This window comes from Coptis chinensis, chromosome 8 (genome assembly GCF_015680905.1).
Source record: "Coptis chinensis isolate HL-2020 chromosome 8, ASM1568090v1, whole genome shotgun sequence".
NCBI classification, from domain to species: Eukaryota; Viridiplantae; Streptophyta; class Magnoliopsida; order Ranunculales; family Ranunculaceae; genus Coptis; species Coptis chinensis.
In genome coordinates this window covers 69,092,125-69,118,547 of record NC_141463.1, presented here as the reverse complement: position 1 = coordinate 69,118,547, position 26,423 = coordinate 69,092,125, and the positions used below count along the sequence as shown (strand labels likewise).

Genomic DNA, 26,423 nt, shown 5'->3' with positions numbered 1-26,423 from the left:
GATTGTTGAGTTATTTTTCAATAAAACAAGTGGTTAGTGTTTGGAGTGACTTCGTGGTGGTTTGATCCCTTGACCTCTTTGTCGGATAGTTGTTTAAGTAGAAAACGTTAGTCCCACATTGGAGAGGATACACTAGTGAATAGTGTTTTAAAGTGAGAGTCCCATACTAAGGGCATGCCCTTAGGGTACAAAGGCTTTTGGGTTAGGAGGGAGGACTCACACAAAGCCACACGTGCGCGCGCGTGCCAAACCGAACCAGGTTCGGGCTCGGGCTTGGGCACTCTTTGATCCCTTATCTTCTTTTTGGTAAACCATTTTCCTTAAACTATTTCTGGATAAGTTTGGAAATAGAATTGGATATGGATTGGGAAACTGGATCAGTTCCCTATCCGGATCTACTAAGTGCTCCACATTTTTCCTCTATAAATACTCCTAGAGTAGCAGCTAATATGATATGTGAAAAACTATTTTCTATACTAAGTTGAGGGCTATCATAAGATCAGTATTGTGGTTATTCTTTTCTTCTTTGGTTTATCTGCAGTAAACAAAGGAGAGTCTATCTGGTTGTTGTATCCTAGAGGTTGACGCGCTTTGTCTGCATAAAGAGGAACAGACGTGAAACAACCTTAAAGAAAGCGTTTGATCCGTGCCTCAGCCAGCTTTCTTATTCACAGTTTGTTCTTGTTGCAGCAATTGTTACCAACATTTTCTCTATTTCTCATCCTAAAATTCCGATTAAAAACGAGGTTGCAAATTCGCATGTGAAGAATGGTGGAGAGATTGAAGAGAAACAAAAAGAAAGTCATGTGGAGAAGGAGAATAACAGAAGATTGTTTCAGAATTTATCTCATGGTTTTTAGTTGCTGTCGACGATTACTACAAATTCATATAATTTATCCCCAAAGAATGCTCCTTCTGCAAATGAAGTAACCTAAAAAACTGTTTCTTACAACCATTTTGTCTTTAGGATTTAGGACCAGTTCATGTTGTGAAGAACGAACATTGCGGTTATCAAGTTGCAGTTTTGGTGTTAGGTTCTGTTTGGGGTCTTAATGAAAGCCTAGCCGAGTTTTGTTCGGTATATAACTATTAACATGCTCTTCAGTTTTGTAAATTTGGAGGTCATATATAAGTGATCTACCCTTGCTGATTTGCTACTTGTAGTAGGATTCATCTTTTCTCCACATACTTGTTTGTGTAGCTTTAGTGTACTAATTTGTGTGCAAACTTTTTACTCTTGTGCTTGGAAAGATTTTATCTAGATTTGTTTTAGTTAGATAATACAGCATATTGTCCACACGATTTTTCATGGAGATCAAAAGCTAAGTAAAATTGTGAAATTAGGATAAGAAGTGTATGAAAGACCAAACCCTGTGACCTCATTCATTCCTACTCATTTTTCCTTTTCTGAAGTATGAGCCTCACGAGCTGCACCAGTCCAGTATAAAATTAAAAGAAGAAACAAGTGATGGCCATACAATATAACAGGAACCAAGTCAAACGTTACATAATTCTTTAACAACGATGGCAAATAGAGAACTATTTTATTTAATCAAAATTGTGCTGCTGTAAGTTTAATCAAGATTTCTCACATCAGCTAACATGAGACAACCAAAGGAAAATAAAGGGAAAACAAGATCACGTCATGCCATCAAGAATAAACATCAACAGCTATAGTCTATGGTGTACCTACCAAAACACACACCTCCTGGTTGATCACTTAACTATCAACATCTTAATTATGGAAGCGCCCCAACTCGCTGCAATGCCACAACTGAATCTCCCACCTTGCAAAAACCTTTCTCCTTGGCATATCGAAGGGAAAATACTAGTGCTTTTTTCTTTTTGCTTCCAAGATCGAAGCTTTTACAGAACCCGCGACTCAATACGGTACTAGACCGAACAATAACAAGAGGCGTGCCTAGTCGGTGCTTCGTCACTACATAACCAATCAAAGTTCTCAGTTTTAACTTCGGGTACAACCACAGACAAGATTGGCATAGATGGCCTATACTTGGCAACCATCTTGGCAGTACTTCCACCTCTTGTCAATACCAAAATTAGAGCAGCTCCAACAGAGTTGGCTATGCGTACAACAGATGAAGCTAGGCTCTCGAGTGGGCTCATAGGCACTGGTGCAGTTTGCATAATCCGTTTAAAGGTTGCTCCATAATTTAATGCGGACTCTGCTTCTTTGCAAATTCTAGCCATGGTATGAACAGTGAGCTCTAGATATGCTCCAGCAGCTGTTTCCCCACTAAGCATTACACAGTATGTGCCATCAAGAATTGCATTCGCCACATCAATTGCTTCTGCTCATGTTGGCCGTGGGGACTTGATCATTGACTCTAACATTTGAGTTGCAGTAACAACAGGTTTCCCTTAGATGTTGCACTTATAGATCATTGTTTTTTGTGCTAAAAATATCTTTTCAATTGGGATTTCCATACCCAGGTCACCTCGTGCTACCATAAAAGCGTCAGAATTTGCAATTATATCATCACAATTAGCTACCCCTTCTTGGTTTTCAACCTAGAAAAATTAAAAAAACAATAGTTTAAGCACTATCAAAATTTTGTGACGAGAGTTCATAATCATCAGGTAAATAACACAAAATAGGTAAAAGGTGGAATTTTAGGATGAGAAATAGAGAAAAGAGGAACCCCATGAGAGGGAGAGAGTACAGAGGAGGAGACAGGTCACTCAGGTCACTCTATGTTTGGAGAGAGAATAGGAGAGAGGGAGCGAGTGAGAGAGTTTTGAGGATCCGGCTTCAAAACCCTTCGCGAGATTATATTTCGAAATTTCGGTTTTTAAGTAAAGTCCATAAATGGACGTCCGTCTAAGAGCAGGAATATATATGGTATATATATATATATATATATATATATATATATATATATATATATATATATATATATATATATATATATATATACATATACCATATATATATATACATATATATATATATGGGGAGGGATAGAGCCACATTCTTATGCGCACATTATAGTAAATGAATCCAAGCAAAATCATGGAATTAAAAATTGAATTAAGGGCTGATTTTTTGTAGATATGATCTCTCCACCATGGAGAACATGCTCACAAAAATTCAACTCATTCAAAGAAGTCTAACATTATAACATTATATATATAAAGGGATAGAGTCATTATCTAGAAAGTAGCTACTTAAGTTAACTTAAAATAAGTACGTAAATAAAACTTTACCTAGAAAATGAATTTATCCATAATTTGTTGTGGTTATGATATACTCACCATAATGATCATCTCCACAAAATTTGAGCTCATTTGGAAACCTCTTATATTTGTAAAAAATAATTACAAAAATGTGATATTTCTAGACCGTTAGATTTCTTTTTAAAAATGACAACAATTTTTATCTATGTTAGAGGTTTCCAGATAAACAAAAATTTTGTGGAGATGATCTTTATGGTGAATGCTTTATAACCACAAAAAATTAGGTTTGAATTCATTTTTTAGGTAAAGTTTTACTTACGTACTTAGTTTAAGTTAACTTAAGTAGCTACTTTTTAGATAAGGACTATTACATGTATATCGTTGTTTTTGGAAACTATATCTTTCTTTTTTCTTTATTTTTTTCTTTTTTTTAATTGAATTTTATTGATAGTTAGTAACGAAAGGCAACGAATACAAGTAGAAAAGATGAAGCGTTGCGAGGGAGCTCCTCACACACAGGGAAAAAAACAAGAAGACAAAACACCATCAGAACATTGTGGTCAAGGTCGGCCTTGTGTTTCAAAGGGCCCAATGCAAAGTCTGAAAGAGTGGGATTTTGTTTCCTTTTTCTTTTTCTGTGAACAGGCTTTTGTCTAGGTTTGTAACACTATAGTGGGCTTTTAAGAGCTTCACTGGGACTTTTTTTTTGTTTATATTAGGAGCCCTATGCAAAGCGTTAGACAACATAGGCTTAGGGCAGGCCCTGATTGTGGTGGCCATATCTTAGAACTAGACTTTGAAGTTGCATTGCTTGACATGTAATAATCCATCTTAATTAATTATTTGTGGTGGCCAAAGTTGACTAACATTTGGAAAGATGTGATCCACTTGAATCCAGATTGGTTTTGAGATAAAAAATTGTATTATAAATTAAGCTAGCTACTTAAGTTTCTTGGCTTGATTTAAAGATCACAACGTACACCCATACCTGTCTGTTCTTAAAAAACGTAAAATAAAACAATCTCCTTAAGTTGAATATATAACTAATAATTAAGAAATAAGATGCTCCTGTGTTTCTCATTGAAATCAGATTTTTTTACATTAATCATGCTACTTAACTTTCATGTTTACGAAGTCAGATGTATGATTATATTATAGAAATTAAAGTAAATGGACAATATAGATGCATTATGCTAATAAAAAACCATGACATGGCAAGTGCCAACTAGCGAAGCTGGTAAAACCTTTCGTTGATGATACCATATATAGGTTTGCGGATCGAACCCCACTAATGTGCATCAATGAGTTGCTGATATCATTTAAAACAAGCTTGTCAATCAAAAAAAAAAAGTAACTTCCTGATTTGGACGTTGACTTAAAGATTAGGACAGCACAACCCGTTGAATATGGCAGAGAAGATTTATTCCACTTCTGGACGTGGCCCCCACTTGATGATAGTATGAAATACCCCTAATACCCTTCCACAACATGTATATATGAAGACATTGTATCTCATTTGTACGACATTATGTGGTGCTGTTAAATTTTTAGATAACCTGAAAATACACGCTTAATACGGTTTTCATTCCTATTGCCACTACTGCTTCAGGTCTCTTTCCAATAATTCAATACTCATCAAATGTTCCCATCTCTACATGACTTTTCCACTAAAAGTTGGCTTTCATTTTCGAATAATTTCTCTCTTTAGTCTCTTAAGAATTACCATCCTGATATAATTTAGACGGACTTTGATATGTTTTACTGACCATGGCTGAAACAAAAATCTAAAAGAAATATATATAAGTTCACTTTATAAATCTACATTTTTACTGAACTGAGAGAATCTCAAGGTGGTAGTATCACCTCCCAAATTTTTCAAATTTGCTTCCAAAACTTGGAATTTCATGGAAATCCAACTCTAAGTGGAAGCAAATTTAGTCGCATCACCTGTCTAGCCGCATTCTTGTTCGCAAATTTGGGATTTCGGATGCGGATGCGGAGCGACAATGGTAATGTCGCTCACCATTGCAAATGTCGCTCCAATTTTATTTTATTTTTTTATTTTGACCAGCACACCGCGCCAGTGGTACTATAGCGCGCCACTCCTAATGTCGCGTGCTCCAACGAGAAAAAAATGGGCAAAAAACGGCTAGAATTCTACATCCATATATCTACACTCATTTCTTTCTTCATTTTACATACACTCAACTCAAACATTTCACACACAACACTCTCAAAGTCATAACCAAAATAAGGTAGGGGTCCAAGTTGGACAAATAAAGAAAATATTGCTCTTACTAGAGCGTGGATTGAGATTGGAGAAGATTCTATAGTAGGGAATGATCAATCGGGACAAGTTTATTGAGAACGAATTATGGCTAGGATAAATGAAATTCAAGGTTTTAACCACAATTGTAAGTGGAAGGGAGTCTCACAACATTGGGCGATTCTTTTACCGTTCTTCAACAAATATCATGTTATACTAAGAAAGCTTGAAGAACAACCTCCAAGCCGGTGGGGACGTGAAGACATTGTAAGATTCGTTTATACTTTGTTTAATTTATACTTCATTTATATACTACTTAATCGATATTGATTTTGTTCTTGTTTTTTTTTAATAAACGTAGCTTACAGACGCGGCAGCAACTTATGCGGCTACTACTGGGAAGCCATGGATATGGCAAGATTGTTATAATCTAGTCAAACATACGCCAAAGTGGCAAAGAACTCAGTTAAGCAACGAAACACTAGCTTGCTCCAAGACCAAAAAAGAAAGCAAGATCCGGAGATCTTGAAGGTTTCGATTCTTCACCCTCAACCCCTTCAACGCCTCACTCTAACCATTCACCTTCACTGTACTCGGAATACGATCCTAGTAGTACCGAAGGTTTTTTGGAGAGGTAATTGGTAGGAAGCAGAGCAAAGAAATTGAGAAGAACAAGGAAATTGCTTCTACTGTTGAGGGTAATGTTGCATCCACTGCTAAAAATATGGATGAATTTCTTCAGGTTTTTAAAGAAAGCCGAAGGCATAGAGAAGAGATTCTAGATGGGCAATTTCAAACTATGGTGAAATTGAAGCAAGAGAAGACACAAAAAGTGTTATTTTTTAAGCAAGAAAAACTCCGTGTTAGAGAGGAGGAAAATGAGACTAGGTTATTGGAAATGTCACCCGACAAACTCAATCCTCGTGCGCAAAGGGTTTGAAAGCTAAAACAAGAAGCAATTGTAGCTAAATATGAAAAAGGGGTTGGATCAAGTAATACAAATGAAGCTTCCGAGGACGAAGGAGCCAATGATGAAGAAAATGATGATTGGCTTGATAACTAGAGTAACTCTAGTAGTATGTAACTATGTAATAAGGGTGATATGTACTAGTTGTCTTTTATTTATTTATTTTAATTTTATGTTTTTGCAATCATGTATTAGTAGTCGTTCTATATATAAAAATTGCAATTCATTTGCTAAATCAAATTGATCAAATGAAGTAAATTAGAACTTATCAAAATAATCAAATGAACAATTCTAAATCACACAACATAATAATAATCGTCATATAACAAACTTAATATTATAAATCATCAAGTCCTCACTTCCTAAATACGCCTCCTCTGTCGTGAACTTCTCATCGACTGTCCTTGTGCTGAACTCTCCGTCTGGCCATGTGATGAACTCATCCTTGTGCGATCAATCTGAGTATGTAACTCATCAACCTGGCATTGCAAATCGTCATAATCAATATGAGCCTAGGAAAGAAGTCTCTCTCTCAACACTGTAGGCGAATACCAAGGAGCGCATGCCGTCATTTACACAAATGCTTGTCTCATATCTCATGCGTAGCTCATCCTAAAATAATTATTCATTAATAATTTATGACATTTTCATAATAAACCAAAACCAATAAAAATAATTACCAGAGGTAGATGTCCAAGGTCAGGCTCTAATTGTACGACACGAGTGTCACCAATAGAAGAAATGGAATTGTAAATCATCTGGTCACTCGGATCACTCAAACTGAAAACCCAATGCCACTCTGACTGAGGGGATCTGACACTGGAACAAATGTGTGTATAGGTCCATGCTGAAACGTTGGCTGTGACGGCTGGCCAATATGATATTCACGTCTGACACCCATTCTACTAACCGTATGAATGTTGCCTGTACGACCCACAACTGGGAGCAAATGACCAATATATACCTTAAACTATTAACGGTAATATTACTCATAAGTTTGCAATGTAACTAGGTCAGAAGCTACTGGCCAACTCCAATCCATGTTTCTTTCGATGACTTGATGTAAGGTCATGTCCTTAGCCTCTGATACATGGGTAGGCAAATCAGGGGGGATACCAAAGCATGGTGTGAGCTATCTGTAACATCTATCCCCTAAATACCACTCCATATCACTCCCACAAGTGAATACCATCGTCCTATGAGAAATGAACAATGCGTATCTACAGTCATTCGCGTCGATGTGCACATATGTCTGCCAAGGCCTCCAAACAATAGAAGCCTATGTGCTAAGCTCGATCTGGGTTCGGACAGAAGTTATGTTATGACTGATCTCACTGGTCAGACGAGCTCGACGAGGTCCGTTCCAAGCCCTGAGCCTAGACCTCTCATCCTTGTACTCTGTGAGGATAGGATTTGCAGCACGAAAATACTCATAAAACCATACCTCTAAGAGAATGACAAACCCTCCCAGCTGGGGACTACTGACAACACCAGTTTCCCGATAAGCCCTATCTAAACAACACAACAAATTACAGCATATGGCTCCACCAAAATTAATATCGCACAACTCATGCAAGTGTTCAAAATTGGCTAGATACCCCAAGTTAATCATGGAATGGCCAGAAGGAAGAAACAATACGCCCATCAAATACATACAGAAAGCTCTTACATACTCATCAACATGTGCTTGACCATCATCATAATCAAGTGACAAATAATTTATTAAAAACTGCAATCCATCATCATTAGTCAACGGTGTAATGTATGCAGCCTTGATACCAGAAATCCTAACACCAGCACTGTCATATGACTCCTCGGTCAGTCAAGGGAAGAAAGTCATCATTTAGGCACAACTCTGTAATTCAGTGCTACATCTCAATGGCTGACCTAATCCTATACTCAAACCAGATATCATAGAAAAATCTAGTAGAGTGAAGCCCAACTCTCCCTGATCAGGGAAGTGAAAAGTATGTGTACTATCTCACTATCTCTCAACTAAACCATTGATAACTCCCTAAATGTCAGTCTTATTGTAAGGTATGTCAACTAGATGACCAAAGAGAGTCGCTAGAATTGCATCTCTAACATGGTCAAGTGCACCGACTTTTTTAATATCATCCCACCACGTCTTAAGCACACGTAGAGTGCACCGAACCCGATACATAACACATCTCTAATGTAAGCAAAATGAAATTAAAATTAAAAATTAAAAATAAAAATATACGTATTTAACTACTAATACTGCTAATATATGAAATTAAAATACATACATGTTGTTCAAGAACAACTCTTGAGACATGCTTATCATGAAACCTCCTAGACACCGGTCTAAGATGGGTGAAATCCATAGCCTCAGCAGGAAATTCAAAATCGACTTGCTGATACTGAAGCAGCAATGGATCATCCGGCTCAGCTCCCTGATTTCCAACTCTAGAAGTGTTTGGTTCATCATTTAGATCACCTATGGGATTGCTCCAAAGCAGTGCACTATTACCACTATTTTGATCTTCCTCACCGTCACCACTCCATCTTGTTTGGTTATTATAAACGTATTCGTTGTCGGAATCTATTTTTTTGTTAAAACTAGAGAAACTATGTTGAAAACAAATGTGTGTGATAAAACGGTAAATTCTATTTTTGGTTTTACTTAAGTTTGAGGTTCACAGTCCGAAGTCCGAAGTCCACAGTCCAAAGTCCAAAATCCGTTAGTCATCCGTTTAGTCAAGTTACCTTACTCACGTGGGTTGGTAGGATAGGTCGAGTAAGGGATCGTCTATACCTTAGGGCTCGGCAAGGTTTACAACTGGATTTACAACTTTTGGTGAGTAGGATTTTAGGTTATTTAGTTGGTTTAAGTAAATTAACTGTAATGCAAGTAACGTAAATTAATAACGATGATTTTGTCGTAAATAAATAGAGATAGAGAAACAGGAAAAAGTTAATCATACTCATGCAAGAATCATTTTCAACAGTTTATACTGCCACATCACTACAACTCTAATCCGCCTCGAGTTCATAGACAAACCCAAGACGACGTCGAGTATCGATCCCTAGCGAAATGCACGCATCTCTGAGCACATCTCACTAGCATAAGGAGTTGAACTAATATTTCATCTCTGGAATATCATTTCAGCTCCTGGTTCGATTCTACATCAGCTAGACAAATCATAGAGCTATCTGACATCATAGAGTCGCGCGCGAGACATTTTGGGTCTCTCGCGAGACTGTTCTGGAGCAACAACACTCCAAAATTGGATAGTCTCAATCATTTTGGGACTGGATGTATAATCTACACCTAATTCCTAAGTAGTGATTCTAGAACATTAGAGTGTCAATCCGGATTCTCACACGAGCATCATAACCTTCCCCCTGAGGGGGGAGGGGAGTTTAGCTCATGGTCATTAGATGATTAATTGAACTTGCAGTATACAATAAATAGGTAAATGCAGAACAAAAATTAAACTTGAAAAGAAATGACTTTTATTAAGAAAGAAGACTTAAAGTACTGAAGCTGCTGGAAGGGAAAATGACGGAATGTAAACTACGTACTGGAATGAAAGCTACAGACTATATCTAAGACTAAACTAAAAACGGGAGAGTAAAAGCTGAAGAAATGAAGACTGAAGACCCCCCTCACATATATATAGCTTGGTCCCTCTCGTGAAGCCTTTTAATTTCATTACGTCCTTTTCTTTATTTTGTTTTTTTCTTGTTTGTATTCCTTCCAAAGTTTTGTTTACGAAACAAAACTTGCAAATAATATTTTGTTCTTTATCCAATTCAATTCAAACATTGAATTGATACGTGTCTTTTCCTTTTGCAAGGTGGCACAAAATTGTGACCATCACTTGCCACTATGCTTATCTTTTCGTCATGCCTTTTGGGCCCACATAGTAGGTCCACGTGGTGTGTCCAATGGCGACGCCCGATTTTGGCGTTTTACAACTTTCTATCTTTGCGTAGAGTTCGTCCGCCTCGGGTTGCTCTCCGGGTAGGTTCACTAGCGAAGTCAAGGCCCGAGGTTTGAAAGATGTGAGCTCGAAGTTTGTCGCTTTTTTATATGTGGACCCGTTCTGCACTGGTTTTGTCCCTTTAGAATCTTCGGCTCTAGTCAGGCTTTGTTGGGCTTCACTGGGGCTGAGTGGGAAGACTTCAAGAATTTCAGTATTCCCATACTTCAATGCATGTTTTATTATCACATTCATGTTAACTACGGAAACCTACAAAAGTACGAAAATATAATTATTTCATGATTATTAAACACATAATTGACCAAAATGCTATATCTCCCGGGGTTTAATATTACAATTTTGGGTGCTTATCACACCACCCCCAAACAGCACTTTGCTTGTCCTCAAGCAAAGAAGAGATTAAAATGACAAGTGGCCAAAAATGTGTTGTCCTAAGCTAAGTCTTATTTCGCAGAGTGCGGTTGCATTGACCGTATGCAACAAGGCCTTGAACCACTAGGAATTCCCTAGTGGACGAGTTATAGCCTCGTGAGAGTTTTCTAGAGAAGATACTCACAAATTTCATTTATACTACAATGACTCAGTAACAAAGGCTTGTTTCCTTAATTAATCTCAGATATCTATACATCTCACTAGCGGGGGAAACAAGGACTAATTCTTTCGAAATTCAAGTTAATAAATATACAATAATCAAAACATCTACATATGAGCATGCATGCAGTGATCTTTACAATAGAATGTACGAGCAGGGCCGTTTCTGGATCCTTTGGATAACGTCCTTAAGTAAGTTCTCACAGGTATGTGTTGAAACACAATTTCTCTCTTATTTTTCCACTCAAGTTTCGCTAACTCCAGTGTGTAGTAGGCACATGTTTCCTCACATACTCAATGATAGTCAGAGGAGCCGAGGTCGAGAATTCACAACTACTACTTATTATCACACCATCCTACTCCTAATTGAGCTAGATGTCTTTATTAGGTTTTATGGGGCTTAGGTGGTAGTGTAGAAGAAAATGGTATGGAAAATTCAAAAATGATAAGTATGAGAGAATAAGGTCTTCGAGATATTTATACTAGAGAAATCCTTATTTATAAGGTCGCGCGGTAGGGTCTACAATCACATTTGCATCGATATTTGCGACCACTTAGAGTTGGTTCAAAATTTGCATCCAATTTCTCCAAATTTCGCCTTCAAATTTGAAAGAAATACCACCACCACCTAGAGATGCTATGAATATATATAATCATAATAAGACATTGTATCTTACATGTACGACATTATGTGGTGGTGTTAAATGACCCCTCATATGTACGACATTATATAGTGTTGTAACATTCGTATTTAGATAACCTGAAAATACACGTTTAACTGAACTAAATATGATCATAGTAAAATATTGTATCTCACATGTACGACATTATGTGATGCTATTAAATGACCCCTCATATGTACGACATTATATAGTGTTGTAGCATTCGTATTTGGATAACTTGAAAATATACGTTTAACTAAACTAAATATGATCATAATAAGACATTGTATCTGACATGTATGATATTATGTGGTGCTATTAAATGGGGTGGAAATTAAGGTAGATGATAGATCGATATCGTTTAATACCCCCAATTACACCATAATTTCATATTAAGACAATGTGTAATGATATTAAGACATTTTACTAATGTTATTATTATTTTTGAAAAAAATCAAGGCAAAATGGGATGGAAATTAAGGTAATGGTAGATGTTGTTTAGTGTAGATCATTTCAGCTCCTGGTTCGATTCTAATATTAAGGAGTTGAACTAATATTTCATCTCTGGAATATCATTTCAGCTCCTGGTTCGATTCTACATCAGCTAGACAAATCATAGAGTAATCGACATCATAGAGTCGCTAGCCTTGAGACATTTTGGGTCTCTCGCGAGGCTGTTTCTGAGCAACAACACTCCAAAATTGGATAGTCTCAATCATTTTGGGAATTTGGATGTATAATCTACACCTAATTCCTAAGTAGTGATTCTAGAACATTAGAGTGTCAATCCGATTCTCACACGAAAGCATCATAACCTTCCCCGAGGGGAGGGAGTTTAGCTCATGGTCATTAGATGATTAATTGAACTTGCGATTATACAATAAATAGGTAAATGCAGAACAAAAATTAAACTTGAAAAGAAATGACTTTTATTAAGAAAGAAGACTTAAAGTACTGAAGCTGCTGGAAGGGAAAATGACGGAATGTAAACTACGTACTGGAATGAAAGCTACAGACTATATCTAAGACTAAACTAAAAACGGGAGAGTAAAAGCTGAAGAAATGAAGACTGAAGACCCCCCTCACATATATATAGCTTGGTCCCTCTCGTGAAGCCTTTTAATTTCATTACGTCCTTTTCTTTATTTTGTTTTTTTCTTGTTTGTATTCCTTCCAAAGTTTTGTTTACGAAACAAAACTTGCAAATAATATTTTGTTCTTTATCCAATTCAATTCAAACATTGAATTGATACGTGTCTTTTCCTTTTGCAAGGTGGCACAAAATTGTGACCATCACTTGCCACCTGCCTATGCTGACTCGTCATGCCTTTTGGGCCCACATAGTAGGTCCACGTGGTGTGTCCAATGGCGACGCCGATTTTGGCGTTTTTACAACTTTCTATCTTTGCGTAGAGTTCGTCGCCCTGGTTGCTCTGGCAGTTCACTAGCCGAAGTCGGCGTCCAGGTTTGAAAGATGTGAGCTTCGGAAGTTTGCTGCTTTTTTATATGTGGACCCGTTCTGCACTGGTTTTGTCCCTTTAGAATCTTCGGCTCTAGTCAGGCTTTGTTGGGCTTCATGGAGGTGAGTGGGAAGACTTCAAGAATTTCAGTATTCCCATACTTCAATGCATGTTTTATTATCACATTCATGTTAACTACGGAAACCTACAAAAGTACGAAAATATAATTATTTCATGATTATTAAACACATAATTGACCAAAATGCTATATCTCCCGGGGTTTAATATTACAATTTTGGGTGCTTATCACACCACCCCCAAACAGCACTTTGCTTGTCCTCAAGCAAAGAAGAGATTAAAATGACAAGTGGCCAAAAATGTGTTGTCCTAAGCTAAGTCTTATTTCGCAGAGTGCGGTTGCATTGACCGTATGCAACAAGGCCTTGAACCACTAGGAATTCCCTAGTGGACGAGTTATAGCCTCGTGAGAGTTTTCTAGAGAAGATACTCACAAATTTCATTTATACTACAATGACTCAGTAACAAAGGCTTGTTTCCTTAATTAATCTCAGATATCTATACATCTCACTAGCGGGGGAAACAAGGACTAATTCTTTCGAAATTCAAGTTAATAAATATACAATAATCAAAACATCTACATATGAGCATGCATGCAGTGATCTTTACAATAGAATGTATGAGCAGGGCCGTTTCTGGATCCTTTGGATAACGTCCTTAAGTAAGTTCTCACAGGTATGTGTTGAAACACAATTTCTCTCTTATTTTTCCACTCAAGTTTCGCTAACTCCAGTGTGTAGTAGGCACATGTTTCCTCACATACTCAATGATAGTCAGAGGAGCCGAGGTCGAGAATTCACAACTACTACTTATTATCACACCATCCTACTCCTAATTGAGCTAGATGTCTTTATTAGGTTTTATGGGGCTTAGGTGGTAGTGTAGAAGAAAATGGTATGGAAAATTCAAAAATGATAAGTATGAGAGAATAAGGTCTTCGAGATATTTATACTAGAGAAATCCTTATTTATAAGGTCGCGCGGTAGGGTCTACAATCACATTTGCATCGATATTTGCGACCACTTAGAGTTGGTTCAAAATTTGCATCCAATTTCTCCAAATTTCGCCTTCAAATTTGAAAGAAATACCACCACCACCTAGAGATGCTATGAATATATATAATCATAATAAGACATTGTATCTTACATGTACGACATTATGTGGTGGTGTTAAATGACCCCTCATATGTACGACATTATATAGTGTTGTAACATTCGTATTTAGATAACCTGAAAATACACGTTTAACTGAACTAAATATGATCATAGTAAAATATTGTATCTCACATGTACGACATTATGTGATGCTATTAAATGACCCCTCATATGTACGACATTATATAGTGTTGTAGCATTCGTATTTGGATAACTTGAAAATATACGTTTAACTAAACTAAATATGATCATAATAAGACATTGTATCTGACATGTATGATATTATGTGGTGCTATTAAATGGGGTGGAAATTAAGGTAGATGATAGATCGATATCGTTTAATACCCCCAATTACACCATAATTTCATATTAAGACAATGTGTAATGATATTAAGACATTTTACTAATGTTATTATTATTTTTGAAAAAAATCAAGGCAAAATGGGATGGAAATTAAGGTAATGGTAGATGTTGTTTAGTGTAGATCCCCCCCCTACCTATAGTTACGATTTTTTAATTGACATAATACATCTTGCATGAAATAGCTAAGAAAAGGAGAAGTCGATATCTTGACATCTACCTTGCAGGCTACAATCTCCTATTAGTTCAAACTATTGTATGGTGGTCACCACCATCACCTTAGCGATGGAAATAAGTAATCTGTTTTTGGAAGACGATACCAACGTTTTCCTATGACAACATATATGTTTTTTTTTAATGGTGTGACAACATATGTAGAACCTTCTTATTAGTGGGTTAGAAGAAAACACAAACCTTTGGAAAGTGTTAAAATATGATAGAGAGAGAGATGGGAGAGAGGGTTTGTGAGAGAAAATTAGGAAAGAGAGGAAGAAGGGTATAAACGTAACTGTATTTTTGTCAAAATTACTTATTGTGTAGGGACCACGTCCAAAATGGGATTAAAACATCTCGGCCACTTTCAACGGGCTCATTGGGCACAATCTTTTTTTCAACGTCCAATCTAGGAATTAGTCGAAAAAACAAAACATGGTAAATCTATCTAAAAAAAAGGTTTGGTGTGGAGCTCTCCGACGGCTACAAATATTTCTCACAAGTTATAACATGGCAGATCCAAAGTCTTATAGGGATATGTGCAGTTTAAAATGTTAATTTGAAATAGTACTGGATCATTGTTGATTTGATTTGACAATCAACAAATTTAATAATGGTGGGCTTTTATCATTTGGTTGGTTGGGGTTTTTTTGGGTCTAATTTGAAACAGTGTCGTGGGCAACTGGGCATGGGCTATATACTAGTATATAATGATTCCAATTTAAAACAATTGTACAATCGAGGGTTAACGCTACAAATATATGGTTGATAGCAAACACTGAACACCTAATCTTCTAAGACACAAACCACAACATCCAAATACATTAATAGCATTAACTACATATGAACAATCACACTAAAAAGCCCCCACTGAGTTTATAGTTCAATGGTTTAACTTCTGCTTCTATAATGTCTTTAGCCCATATATCTTTGTAGTATTTATATATAATAATTTGAGATTTGTGGTTCTTTTCCTCCTTACTGGGAATTGGTTTTGTGTTGGATGCTACAAATTTTAGATGGTATTATAGCATAGTCTGGGCAAACGACCAACACACTAGTGTCAACACAAAGAATTCAAAATCAGTAGAGATTCTACCGACAACTGTACTGTCCAACGATCAGATTATCGTACTCTTGTTTGATCAAGCAATAAACTAGGTAAGCCCAAACCCAGCCCGATCATTTTTCCATATGGGCTTTTCTTGACCCGGCCCATATACGACCAAGAAGATATAAGAGATTGTTATCAAACATTGCGCGAAAGAAAGTGAGCAACAGAAATGAAAATCGACGATGTGTCTCGGAAATTTATCAAATCTCGACGATTTTCGATGGATCATGTTTCTAAAATTTATTTTTGTAATTTGAAAGAGCAACTGAGAGTGTCTTTTCATAGTTTAAGGTGACAAAAAAAAAAAACTCGTGATTAATAACTACCTTTTTTTGAAAATGTAGTGAGAAGTAAAATTTGGGAGTTAAGAATTGGTCCACTGTAGAAGTTTATGAATGGTTATATTTTAGAAACAATTCTGGAGAATTACCTCATATAGTTTTGTGTAATTGTGGAAGTGTTTGATGAAATTCCTCAAAGAAACTTATCATCAGGCAAATATGTGTTTGATGAGAAAAAGGGATAAGTTTTGGATTTATAAGACGATACTTGTTGATAAAGATGGTTTTCTTCTGATCAATTTGAATACAAGGTATACGCTTCTATTTCATATATTATGTGATAATTAAATAGTGTAAATGAATTATGTGTGATAATTTCTAGTTAGAAAGTTTTAATGAATTATGTGTCATTGCCATTTTCCTCTTGTTTAGCAATTAATGACATGAGAGAATTGCCATTTATTATGGCTTGGCAACTTGCAGACTTTAAGTGTTCCTCTAAAGCACAGTTTCTAGGCACACAGCAGACAGGAACACTTAAATACTTAGTGTCCATCTCAAATTGGGGAAAAAAATGCTTTAGTGAGTGATCACTTGGCAGGCTGGCAGTCTTACCCTCTGTAAGTGTTTATTTTTTTGGGGTTGAGATCCTGTTCAAGGCGGGGCTGAACCAATATCTTCGCACTAACTTGAACAACTCTTGTGAGGAAGAGGATCTTTTGGGATTTTTGCATTTATAAAACTGTATGGCTATATCTTTTCTAGTTTCTTGACAACTACTTTGGGGGTTATTTTCTGTTTCTTTCCAAGTTAAGTTAATAATGCCCTAACTCACCGATCAGAGGATAATTGCATCTACATTAGATTTGGTGACATTTGATGAACTATTAATAATACTACTTTGTGCGCATTCATGCACTCTATTTCATATTTATTCAATTTCTAGATATAATTTATAAAGGTTACATAAATCTCATGTTTATTTTTGATAGTACGGCAGCACATCCAGATTTGAACAGTGGTTCAATTGAGTTACTTGTACACATTTGTTCTCTTGGGTATTGCTTTCAGTGGCACATATTTCCGCAAGGTGAACCCCAACCTTTCCTTCATGTCCAGTTTATATGGACTGACAGAGGGTTCAAGCTCCCAGTCGAAACAGTGGATCAGTGAACCAAGAGAAAGGGGCAGCACTTTTGAAGATAAAGTAATGCCTGGACATATCCGCCTCCCAGCCCCAAATGGAATTAACTCAAAATGTTGTCCCCGATAGTCAGTTTCAGAGCCTAAGAACCTCTCTGGCTTGAAGGACAAGGGGTCAACCCAAGAATCCGGATCTCTTCCGATTGCCCATGCATTAACAAGCACCTGTGTGTCCTTCGGTATGTGATAGCCCATGAAGTCGTTGTCTTTAGAGGCCTTGCGTGGAATCAGGAAAGGGATTGGTGGGTGTAATCTTAGAGTCTCTTTAACTACAGCATGCAAATAAGGAAGCTTTTCAATATCACTCTCCTCAATCCTCCTACTCTCCCCCACAACTTGTGATAGCTCTGTCTTCACCTTGCTCATCGTATCAGGATTTCGGAGCAGCTCAGCCATAGCCCATTCTGTTGTGTTGCTCGTTGTTTCAGTGCCACCCATAAATAGTTCCTGCAACCGGTAGGCAATTATTACTTGTTTTTGTATTGGCACTGCCAAGAATCTGAGTTTTGGGGTGACTGGTGAGTGTATTTCTGTATTTGCAACACTGATATCTTAAAAGATTCTTATACTAATTTTCATATAGCATACATGGAGAGTGCGTTTGAGAATTACCAGTAGGAATATAGCGAGTTGTCTTTCTGATAGTTTATCTGCCTCTCCTTCTCCTTCACCTTCATAGTCTAGCAGTACATCAAGGAAATCTGTTCTTTGCGTTTGTTTTCCTGAGCGTCGGTCTCCAATGCGCTCCTTTACGAAGCCTGAAACAATTTGCAGAGCTCCTTTCATTTCCTGGCCCACCTTGGACTGTATGCGCTGTGGGTCAAGCCATTTTAGGAAAGGAAAGAAGTCTGCAAGGTTAGGTTGTCCCGCCCATTTCGTTATTCCGTCCATTCTTTCGTAGAATTCAGAGGCCTCCATGGACTGTGGGTCAAATAGATCTCGGGAGACCAAGATGTTTCCAAGCAAGTTAAAGTTCATGAGGAAGACAAATCGAGCTACATGAACTACTCCACGAGCCTGTGCTTCTTCATCTATCCATTCAAGCATCTTGTCGATATTCTCTTTCCTCAAGGGTATTGTTTCATTAACCCGCTTGACAATTCCTAGTTCAGTAATGCAAAGGCGTTTCATTGTTCGCCAATACGGCCCATATTGCGCAACAGCCATGGACCCTTCATAGTAGCCACATGCTTTCATGGCTTCGCTGATAGTGCGACCGGAGTAAATAAGGTCATGGTTCTTGAACATCTCCTTGGATGCTTTGGTTGACTGTATGATCACATTGGTCACTGCGCCTATTTGTAAAGACATGACAGCGCCGTATTTTGGTGCTAGCTTGGCTAGTGTCTGATGTGGGAACTTTCCTACTAGGTCGAACATGTTTCCCACTACTGGCCATCTCCGTGGTCCTGGAGGCAGTGGACTAGTAGCAGTGTTTCTGGCTTTCTCGGCGCGGAGGTACTGAAGAAGTAAAACCACGGAAATGCAAATACTTGACCACAAGAAGACGCTCCATTCTAACTCCATTTTTTATTCTCAGAGTCTTCTCATTCCTTTCTCTTCTGACAATATATAGCTTGCAGTCTTCTATTCCATGCGGACCTCACCAAAGTGTTCGCTCACTAAGTCTAGCTATATCGGACGAGACTGGAACGAGCGGAGGATTCGGTGTCATGTATGGTTATGTTCAGGACATATATATATACATACACAAAATATATACAAAATATATATTTTTTTTGGTAAAGTCAACGTCACACTATATATTTCAATATGATCCTTTAAAACTCAGTATTTGGGTTTTCCGTTTTCGTAAAAGTCAGATCAACATTCTTTTATAAATCTCTCCCTCTCTCTCTCACTGTCTCGTAAGTATGGATAGATATTATCGACTTGAATCGAAATTATGCAACTATAAGTTCAACACAATTAATTCCAAAGTCCGATGACCGTAAAGACCTATTCCATTGTGGTGAATATAAAATTGAAAAGTCAAAGCAAAACATTCAATAGGTCGTCACGCCTCCGTGACCACTCAATCAATCACTGCTGTTCAGAGGAGTAAATAACATTATGGACCCTAACATTATTAGGAAATAGGAACAAAGGGGTTTTTCCATGGCCACCAAAATTGACCCTGCTCCATCCCCTCCTTTGAATATTAGTTCATTGCTGGAAACTCTGGCTCCTTGCTGTAATCCGCTATACCACAAGTTCTTGCTCCTTTAAAGACTTTGCGTGCTTTGGTGGTATAGAACTGCACCGCTCTTTGATCTCCATGTATATATAGATTAATATACTCAATCTTTGAAATATGGTGGAAGTTGACTAATAATGAATGTGATAGAAGTCATAAAACCTCAATCAGTAGCCCTCGTCTAGGTCGCCCTCGGTTGGGCTAGACCGCATACTCCGCAATCCGCATGCCCTAAAAAACCTGCACATACGAAGAGAAGTAAGAAAGTTCAGGAAAAAATGATAGAGAATAACAAAATCACATCCCCTCCTTCTAATATTGACTACATTAACAACAATAAAAACAACTCACCAAAAAAGTCAAAATAAAGCCCGGCCAAATAGAATTCAAATAGAATTCCGAGAAAGACTTGGGAAAGAAAAAGGAAATCTTCGTCTTTTATTTTATTTTTTTGAGAAACAATGTTCATCCACTCCTCTTTTTAGGCTTTCACCATTATTTACTGAAGTCATGAAAAGAAAAAAAACCAACAGTTATTTTAAAGTTAGAAATGCAAGCTCGAACTAGATAGACAAAGGAGATATGAACGTAGTCGCTCAATATTGGTGTCTCAAACACCTATATAAATTGCACTTAATTATGAATTGTGCTATGAAATCCAATAATCTCACTTTCTTCTCTATCATGAAAACACATAAATTTTGATGTCTTAAACCATCCACAAAAGTGTTGATTTTGGTTTTGATGAAGTCAGATTTTTAAAATAGAAAATACTCAAAAGAATTAAAAACGTATAACCCATTAATGGAAGGTGTGAATATTGTTATGGTAAATTAAATTATTATGCCTCTTCAAAAAAAAAAAAAATGAATGGTAGATGGGGATGGATTAGATGAATATCATCTGGGTTTAGAACATGAGAGAAGAGAGAAAAAAAAAGGAAAGATCCATGAAATTGGTTTTTGATTCAATAACTCATTTTTCTTTTTATCGCTGTCAGTAACCCTAACCAATAAGGTTTGACTTCCTAAAAAAAAAATTGTTTGGGCCACTACCGCTTCATACTGACGAAATAAAAAAGACAGTCCCGCCCTACTTCAAATCCCTGAATCCCAAACCTTCATTCTTTGTATACTGTATGTAAGTCCACTACCGCTTCATACTGACGAAATAAAAAAGATTAAGCGTAAATTGTTGAACTACCGGCGACGTTGGTTTTATATAAACTAGCCTTTTGGGCACGCTCGATGAGCGTGAAATTTACCGTGAGCTATATGTTCATACGTATAAAGATTGTTACATATAATCATCTACTATACAATTTTGCTATTTTGCATGTGAACATATGTAAAGGAGAGGAAATATAAAGGTTGAATCATGCATAGACAGTATAATTCATAATTGCATAAATGATAGCTCAATTTGATTAAAAGCTCGGCTGAAATATACAATCACTCCAGTAGACTAATGCGTAGATGAAAGCTCAATTAAACCAAAAAGTTCAAATATAAATAATCGGAACCCGAACCCAATCGTGTTTATAAAATTAAACCGATCCCAAAATTCCAATTCAAGATATAAATGTTCACAAATGTAAATATATTGAATTTTGTGGTAAAAAAATAATGTAAATTTCAAATTTTAGAATATATCAAAATTTCATCCAAAATTTCAATCTAGAACTTTTGAAATTTTGGATGTGAGAGTGAAACTGTGAAAGAGATGTGAGATATGGAAGAGAAAGAATAAAGAGAGATAGAAACAGATATGAAATATGAGATATTGAGAAGAAGATGAGATGAGATATTAATTTATTAAGAGAGAGAGAAAAAAAAAGATTTAAGATATTGAGGAGAAAAAGAAAATAGAAAAAGAGATGAGATATTAAGGAGAGAAAGAGATGAGATACAGTAAATATGTTTGTACCCCTCATTTACCTCACTTATTACGTTATTTTGTTTATATATTAATGAAATAATTGAAAAGCACCAAGGGCAGTTTCGGTATAGAAATTATCTGACTTGTGAATTTGTCTTTAGTGGGGGTATCTAATGTTCGTTTTAACCCTTCACACTATCAGTTATTACATATTTTTGCTTTGGCAATAACTGAAATAAGTGAAAACAGTTAGGGGCAAAATTGGAAAACAAAAATCCAGTCGACCCTAAATCTATTGTTACTCAAAGAGTTCTCTTTACAGAGTAAAGATAATGAGTCAACGTTGCTAAATAATCATGCATCCTTCTTTGACTGATTATCGGGAAAAAAAATGAGGGATTTCGTGAAGTCATGCTCGAATCCTCCTTTGACTGATAATCTTTATATACTAGTTCAAAAAAACAAACATCCTCCTTTGACTTTTGGGTGACTAGCAAAGATGCACGTGCAAAAACACGTGGTTGATACTTGATAATAAGTAGTATATATTTAATTTTTTTGATAAGTTAGAGCATTTCTAGGTGGTGGTAGCATACTCTTCATATTTGAAGAATGCTACCACAGAAACTGGTCGCAAATTTCGACCAACTCTAAGTGGTCGCAAATTTCGACTGCAAAATTCATTGTAGACCCACCTGCGACGACATTAGTATTGGGCGCCAAGATTTTAATGTCGCGTGCTATACTTAATAAAATGTCGCGCAACAGTCGGACTTTTGTCATTTCACAACTTTTTTTTCAACTTACTCTAGTTCTAGGTCTAGTAAAAAAATGAATTCCGACGACGAATACGTCTATAATAACCAAACACGATGGAGTGGTGACAGTGAGGAAGAAGAAAACAGTGGTAATAGTGCATACGTTTGGAACAATCCCATTGGTGATCTAGATGATGAACCAAACACTGAGGCTGACGATCTATTCTTTGTTTCGATGATCGACAAGTCGACTTTGAATTTCCTGCTGATGCTATTGATTTCAGCCATCTTAGGCCGGTGTCATTGAGGTTTCATGATAGGCATGTTTCAAGAGTTGTTCTTAAACAACAGGTATGTATTTTAATTTCATATATTAGTCGTAATAGTAGTTAATTTTAGTTGTTATAAATAATTACATTTTTTATTTTTATTTTTATTTTTTAATTTTAGTTTCATTTTGCGTACATCGAAATGTGTTATGTATCGGGTTGGTGCACTCCGCGCGCTTTAAGACGTGGTGGGATGATATTAAGAAAGTCGGTGCACTTGACCATGTTAGAGATGCAATTTTAGCGACTCCCTTTGGCCATCTAGTTGACATACCTTACAGTAAGACTGACATTCAAGGAGTTATTGCTGGTTTAGTTGAGAGATGGTGGGATAGTACACATACTTTTCACTTCCCTCAAGGAGAGTTGGGCTTCACTCCACTAGATTTTACCATGATTTCTGGTTTGAGTATAGGATTAGGTAATTCGTTGAGATGTAGCACTGAATTCTAGAGTTGTGCCCAAATGATGAGTTTTTTCCCTTGTCTGATCGAGGAGTCATATGACAGTGCTGGTGTTAGGATTTCTGGTATCAAGGCTGCATACATTACACCGTTGCATACTGATTCAGGATTGCAGTTTTTGATAAATTATTTGTCACTTGATTCTGATGATGGTCAAGCACATGTTGATAAGTATGTAAGAGCTTTCTGTATGTATTTGATGGGCGTCTTCTTTTTTCCTTCTGGCCATTTCACGATTAACTTGGGGTATCTAGCCAACTTTGAGCACTTGCATGAGTTAGGCGGTATTGATTTTGGTGGAGCCATATACTGTCATTTGTTGCGTTATTTAGATAGGGCTTCTCGGCAGACTGGTGTTGTTAGTAGTCCCCAAATGGGAGGGTTTGTCATTCTCTTAGAGGTATGGTTTTATGAGTATTTCCGTGCTGCAAATCCTATCCTCATAGAGTATACCGATGAGAGGCCTAGGCTCAGGGCTTGGCACGGACCTCGTAGAGCTCGTCTGACCAGTGAGATCAATCATAACATAACTTCTGTCTGAACCCAGATCGAGCTTAACACACAGGCTTCTATTGTTTGGAGGCCTTGGAGGATATCTGTGCACATCGGCGCGAATGACTGTAGATACGCATTGATGATTTCTTATATGAGGATGGTATTCACTTGTGGGAGTGATATGGAGTGGTATTTAGGGGATAGATGTTACAGACATCTCACACCATGCTTTGGTATCCCCCCTGATCCGCCTACCCATGTATCAGAGGCTAAGGACATGACCTTAGAGCAAGTCATCGAGAGAAACGTGCTTTGGACTTGGCTACAGGCTTCTGACCTAGTTACATTGCAGACTTATGAGCAGTACTATCGTTATTGGTTTAGGGTATCTATTGGTCATTTGCTCCCAACCGTGGGCGTCTGAGGCAACATTCATCTGGTTAGCAATTTGGGTGTCGGGCGTGAATTCAGATTGGCCCGGCCGCCATAGCCGACGCGTCAAGCATGGACACGTACACACATTTGTTCAAATGCGGATCCCCCGGTCGAGTGGCCTTGGGTTTTCAGTTTGAGTGATCCGAGTGGCCAGACGATTTACCAGCCCATTTCTTCTATTGATGACACTCGCGTCGTACAGTTAGAGCCTGAACTTAGACATCTACCTCTAGTAATTATTTTTTTTTTTGGTTTTGGTTTATTTTATTTTTGTTTATTATAAAAATGTCATAAATTATTAATGAATAATTATTTCAGGATGAGCTACGCATGAGATATGAGACATGCATTCGTGTAAATGATGGCTTGCGCTCCTCGGTATTCGCCTATAGTGTTGAGAGAGAGAGACTTCTTTCCCAGGCTCATGTGGATTATGACGATTTAACGCGCCAGTTGATGAGTTCTGTGGCTCAGATTGATCGCACAAGGGTGAGTTCATCACAGTATGGCCAGTCGGAGAGTTCAGCACAAGGACAGTTGAGGAGGAGTTCACGGCAGAGGAGGCGTATGTAGGAAGTGAGGACTTGATGCTTTATAATATTATTTGGTGTATGACGATTATTATTATGTTGTGTGATTTAAAATTGTTCATTTGATCATTTTGATAAGTTCTAATTTACTTCCTTTGATTTAGCAAATGAATTGCAATTTTTATTAATAGAACGACAACTAATACATGGTTGCAAATACATAAAATAAAAATAAATAAATAAAAGACAACTATTACATACTACTAGAGTTACTCTAGTTATCAAGCCAGTCATCATTTTCTTCATCATTGGCTTCTTCGTCGTTGGAAGCTTCATTTGTATTACTTGATCCATCCCTCTTTTCATATTTAGCTATAATTGCACCTTGTTTTAGCTCTAAAACCCTTCGCAAACGAGGATTGACTTTGTCGAGTGACATTGCCAACAACCTAGTCTCATTTTCCTCCTCTCTAACACGGAGTTTTTCTTGCTTCAAAAAGAACTTTTTTTGTGTCTTCTCTTGCTTCAATTTCATCATAGTTTGAAATTGCTCATTTAGAATCTCTTCTTTATTTCTTCGACTTACTTTAAAAGCTTCAAGAAAGTCATCCATATTTTTAGCAGTGGATGCAACATTACCCTCGACAGTAGAAGCAACTTTCTTATTCTTCTCAATATCTTTGCTCTGCTTCCTACCGACCGACCTCTCCAAAAAACCTTCGGTACTGTTAGGATCGTATTCCGAGTGCAGTGAAGGTGAAGGGGTAGAGTAAGGCATTGAAGGGGTTGGGGTTGAGGGTGAAAAATCAAAACCATCAACATCTCCGGATCTTGCTTTCTTCTTTGGTCTTGGAGCAAGCGTTTCGTTGCGTAACTGAGTTCTTTGCCACTTTGGCATATTTTTTACTAGATTATAACAATCTTGCCATATCCATGGTTTCCCAGTAGTAGCCGCATAAGTTGTTGCCGCGTCTGAAAGCTACGTTTATTAAAAAAAAATCAATATCAAGTAGTATATAAAACGAAGTATAAATTAAACGAAGTATAAACGAATCTTACAATGTCTTTACGTCCCCACCCGCTTGGAGGTTGTTCTTCAAGCTTTCTTAGTATAGCATGATATTTGTTGAAGAACGGTAAAATAATCGACCAACGTTGTGAGACTCCTTTCCACTTACGGTTGACGTTAAAACCTTGAATTTGATTCATCCTAGCCATAATTCGTTCCCAATAAACTTGTCCCGATTGATCATTACCTATTATAGGATCTTCTCCAATCTCAATCCACGCTTTAGTAAGAGCAATATTTTCTTCATTTGTCCAACTTTGACCCCTTCCTTGTTTTGGTTGTGACATTGAGAGTGTTGTGTGTGAAAATGAAGAAGGAGATGAGTGTAGATATATGGATGTAGAAATCTGGCCGTTTTTTTTCCCGTTGGAGCATGCGACATTAGCGAAGTGGCGCACGACAGTGCAACTGGCGCGCATGCTGCTGGTCAAAGTAAAAAAAGTTGTGGGGCGACATTTGCAATGTCGCGCCGCATCCACATCCAAATTGCCAAATTTGCGAACAAGAATGCGAACAAACAGGTGATGCGACCACGAATGCGACCACCTAGAGATGGTATTTCGGGAAATTCTGACGCATTTCTTCAAATTTGAAGGATGCAGACCATGAATACGTCCACCTAGAGGTGCTCTTAGTTTTATTGATGGGGTGAAGTACTAAACACAGTTACAAAGACAACTAAGTTCCTAACACTAAAGTAGAAAGTAAAAACTATACATAACATGTGAACCCCAACTAAAAACCTTATCA

General features: G+C 37.2%; 1 protein-coding gene, 1 long non-coding RNA gene and 1 pseudogene across 2 annotated transcripts; 1 reads left to right on the top strand and 2 right to left on the bottom strand.

Moving 5' to 3' along the window:
• Positions 1-1,716: 1,716 nt before the first annotated feature.
• On the bottom strand, positions 1,717-7,332 carry LOC147482674 (pyruvate kinase, cytosolic isozyme-like; annotated as a pseudogene).
• An 8,806-nt stretch (positions 7,333-16,138) lies between these two features.
• Positions 16,139-18,090, top strand: LOC147482673 (uncharacterized). The gene is made up of 2 exons (XR_015206692.1): positions 16,139-16,626; positions 16,748-18,090. It is a non-coding gene; the product is annotated as an uncharacterized LOC147482673 (long non-coding RNA).
• LOC147482672 (cytochrome P450 76A1-like) lies at positions 17,230-19,325 on the bottom strand. The gene is made up of 2 exons (XM_086581186.1): positions 18,131-19,325; positions 17,230-17,965 (listed from the first exon to the last, which is right to left on the bottom strand). Exons 1-2 carry the CDS (start codon positions 19,043-19,045, stop codon positions 17,348-17,350), a joined length of 1,533 nt encoding a protein of 510 aa, XP_086437312.1. The 5' UTR covers positions 19,046-19,325; the 3' UTR covers positions 17,230-17,347.
• Between the last annotated feature and the right edge of the window lie 7,098 nt (positions 19,326-26,423).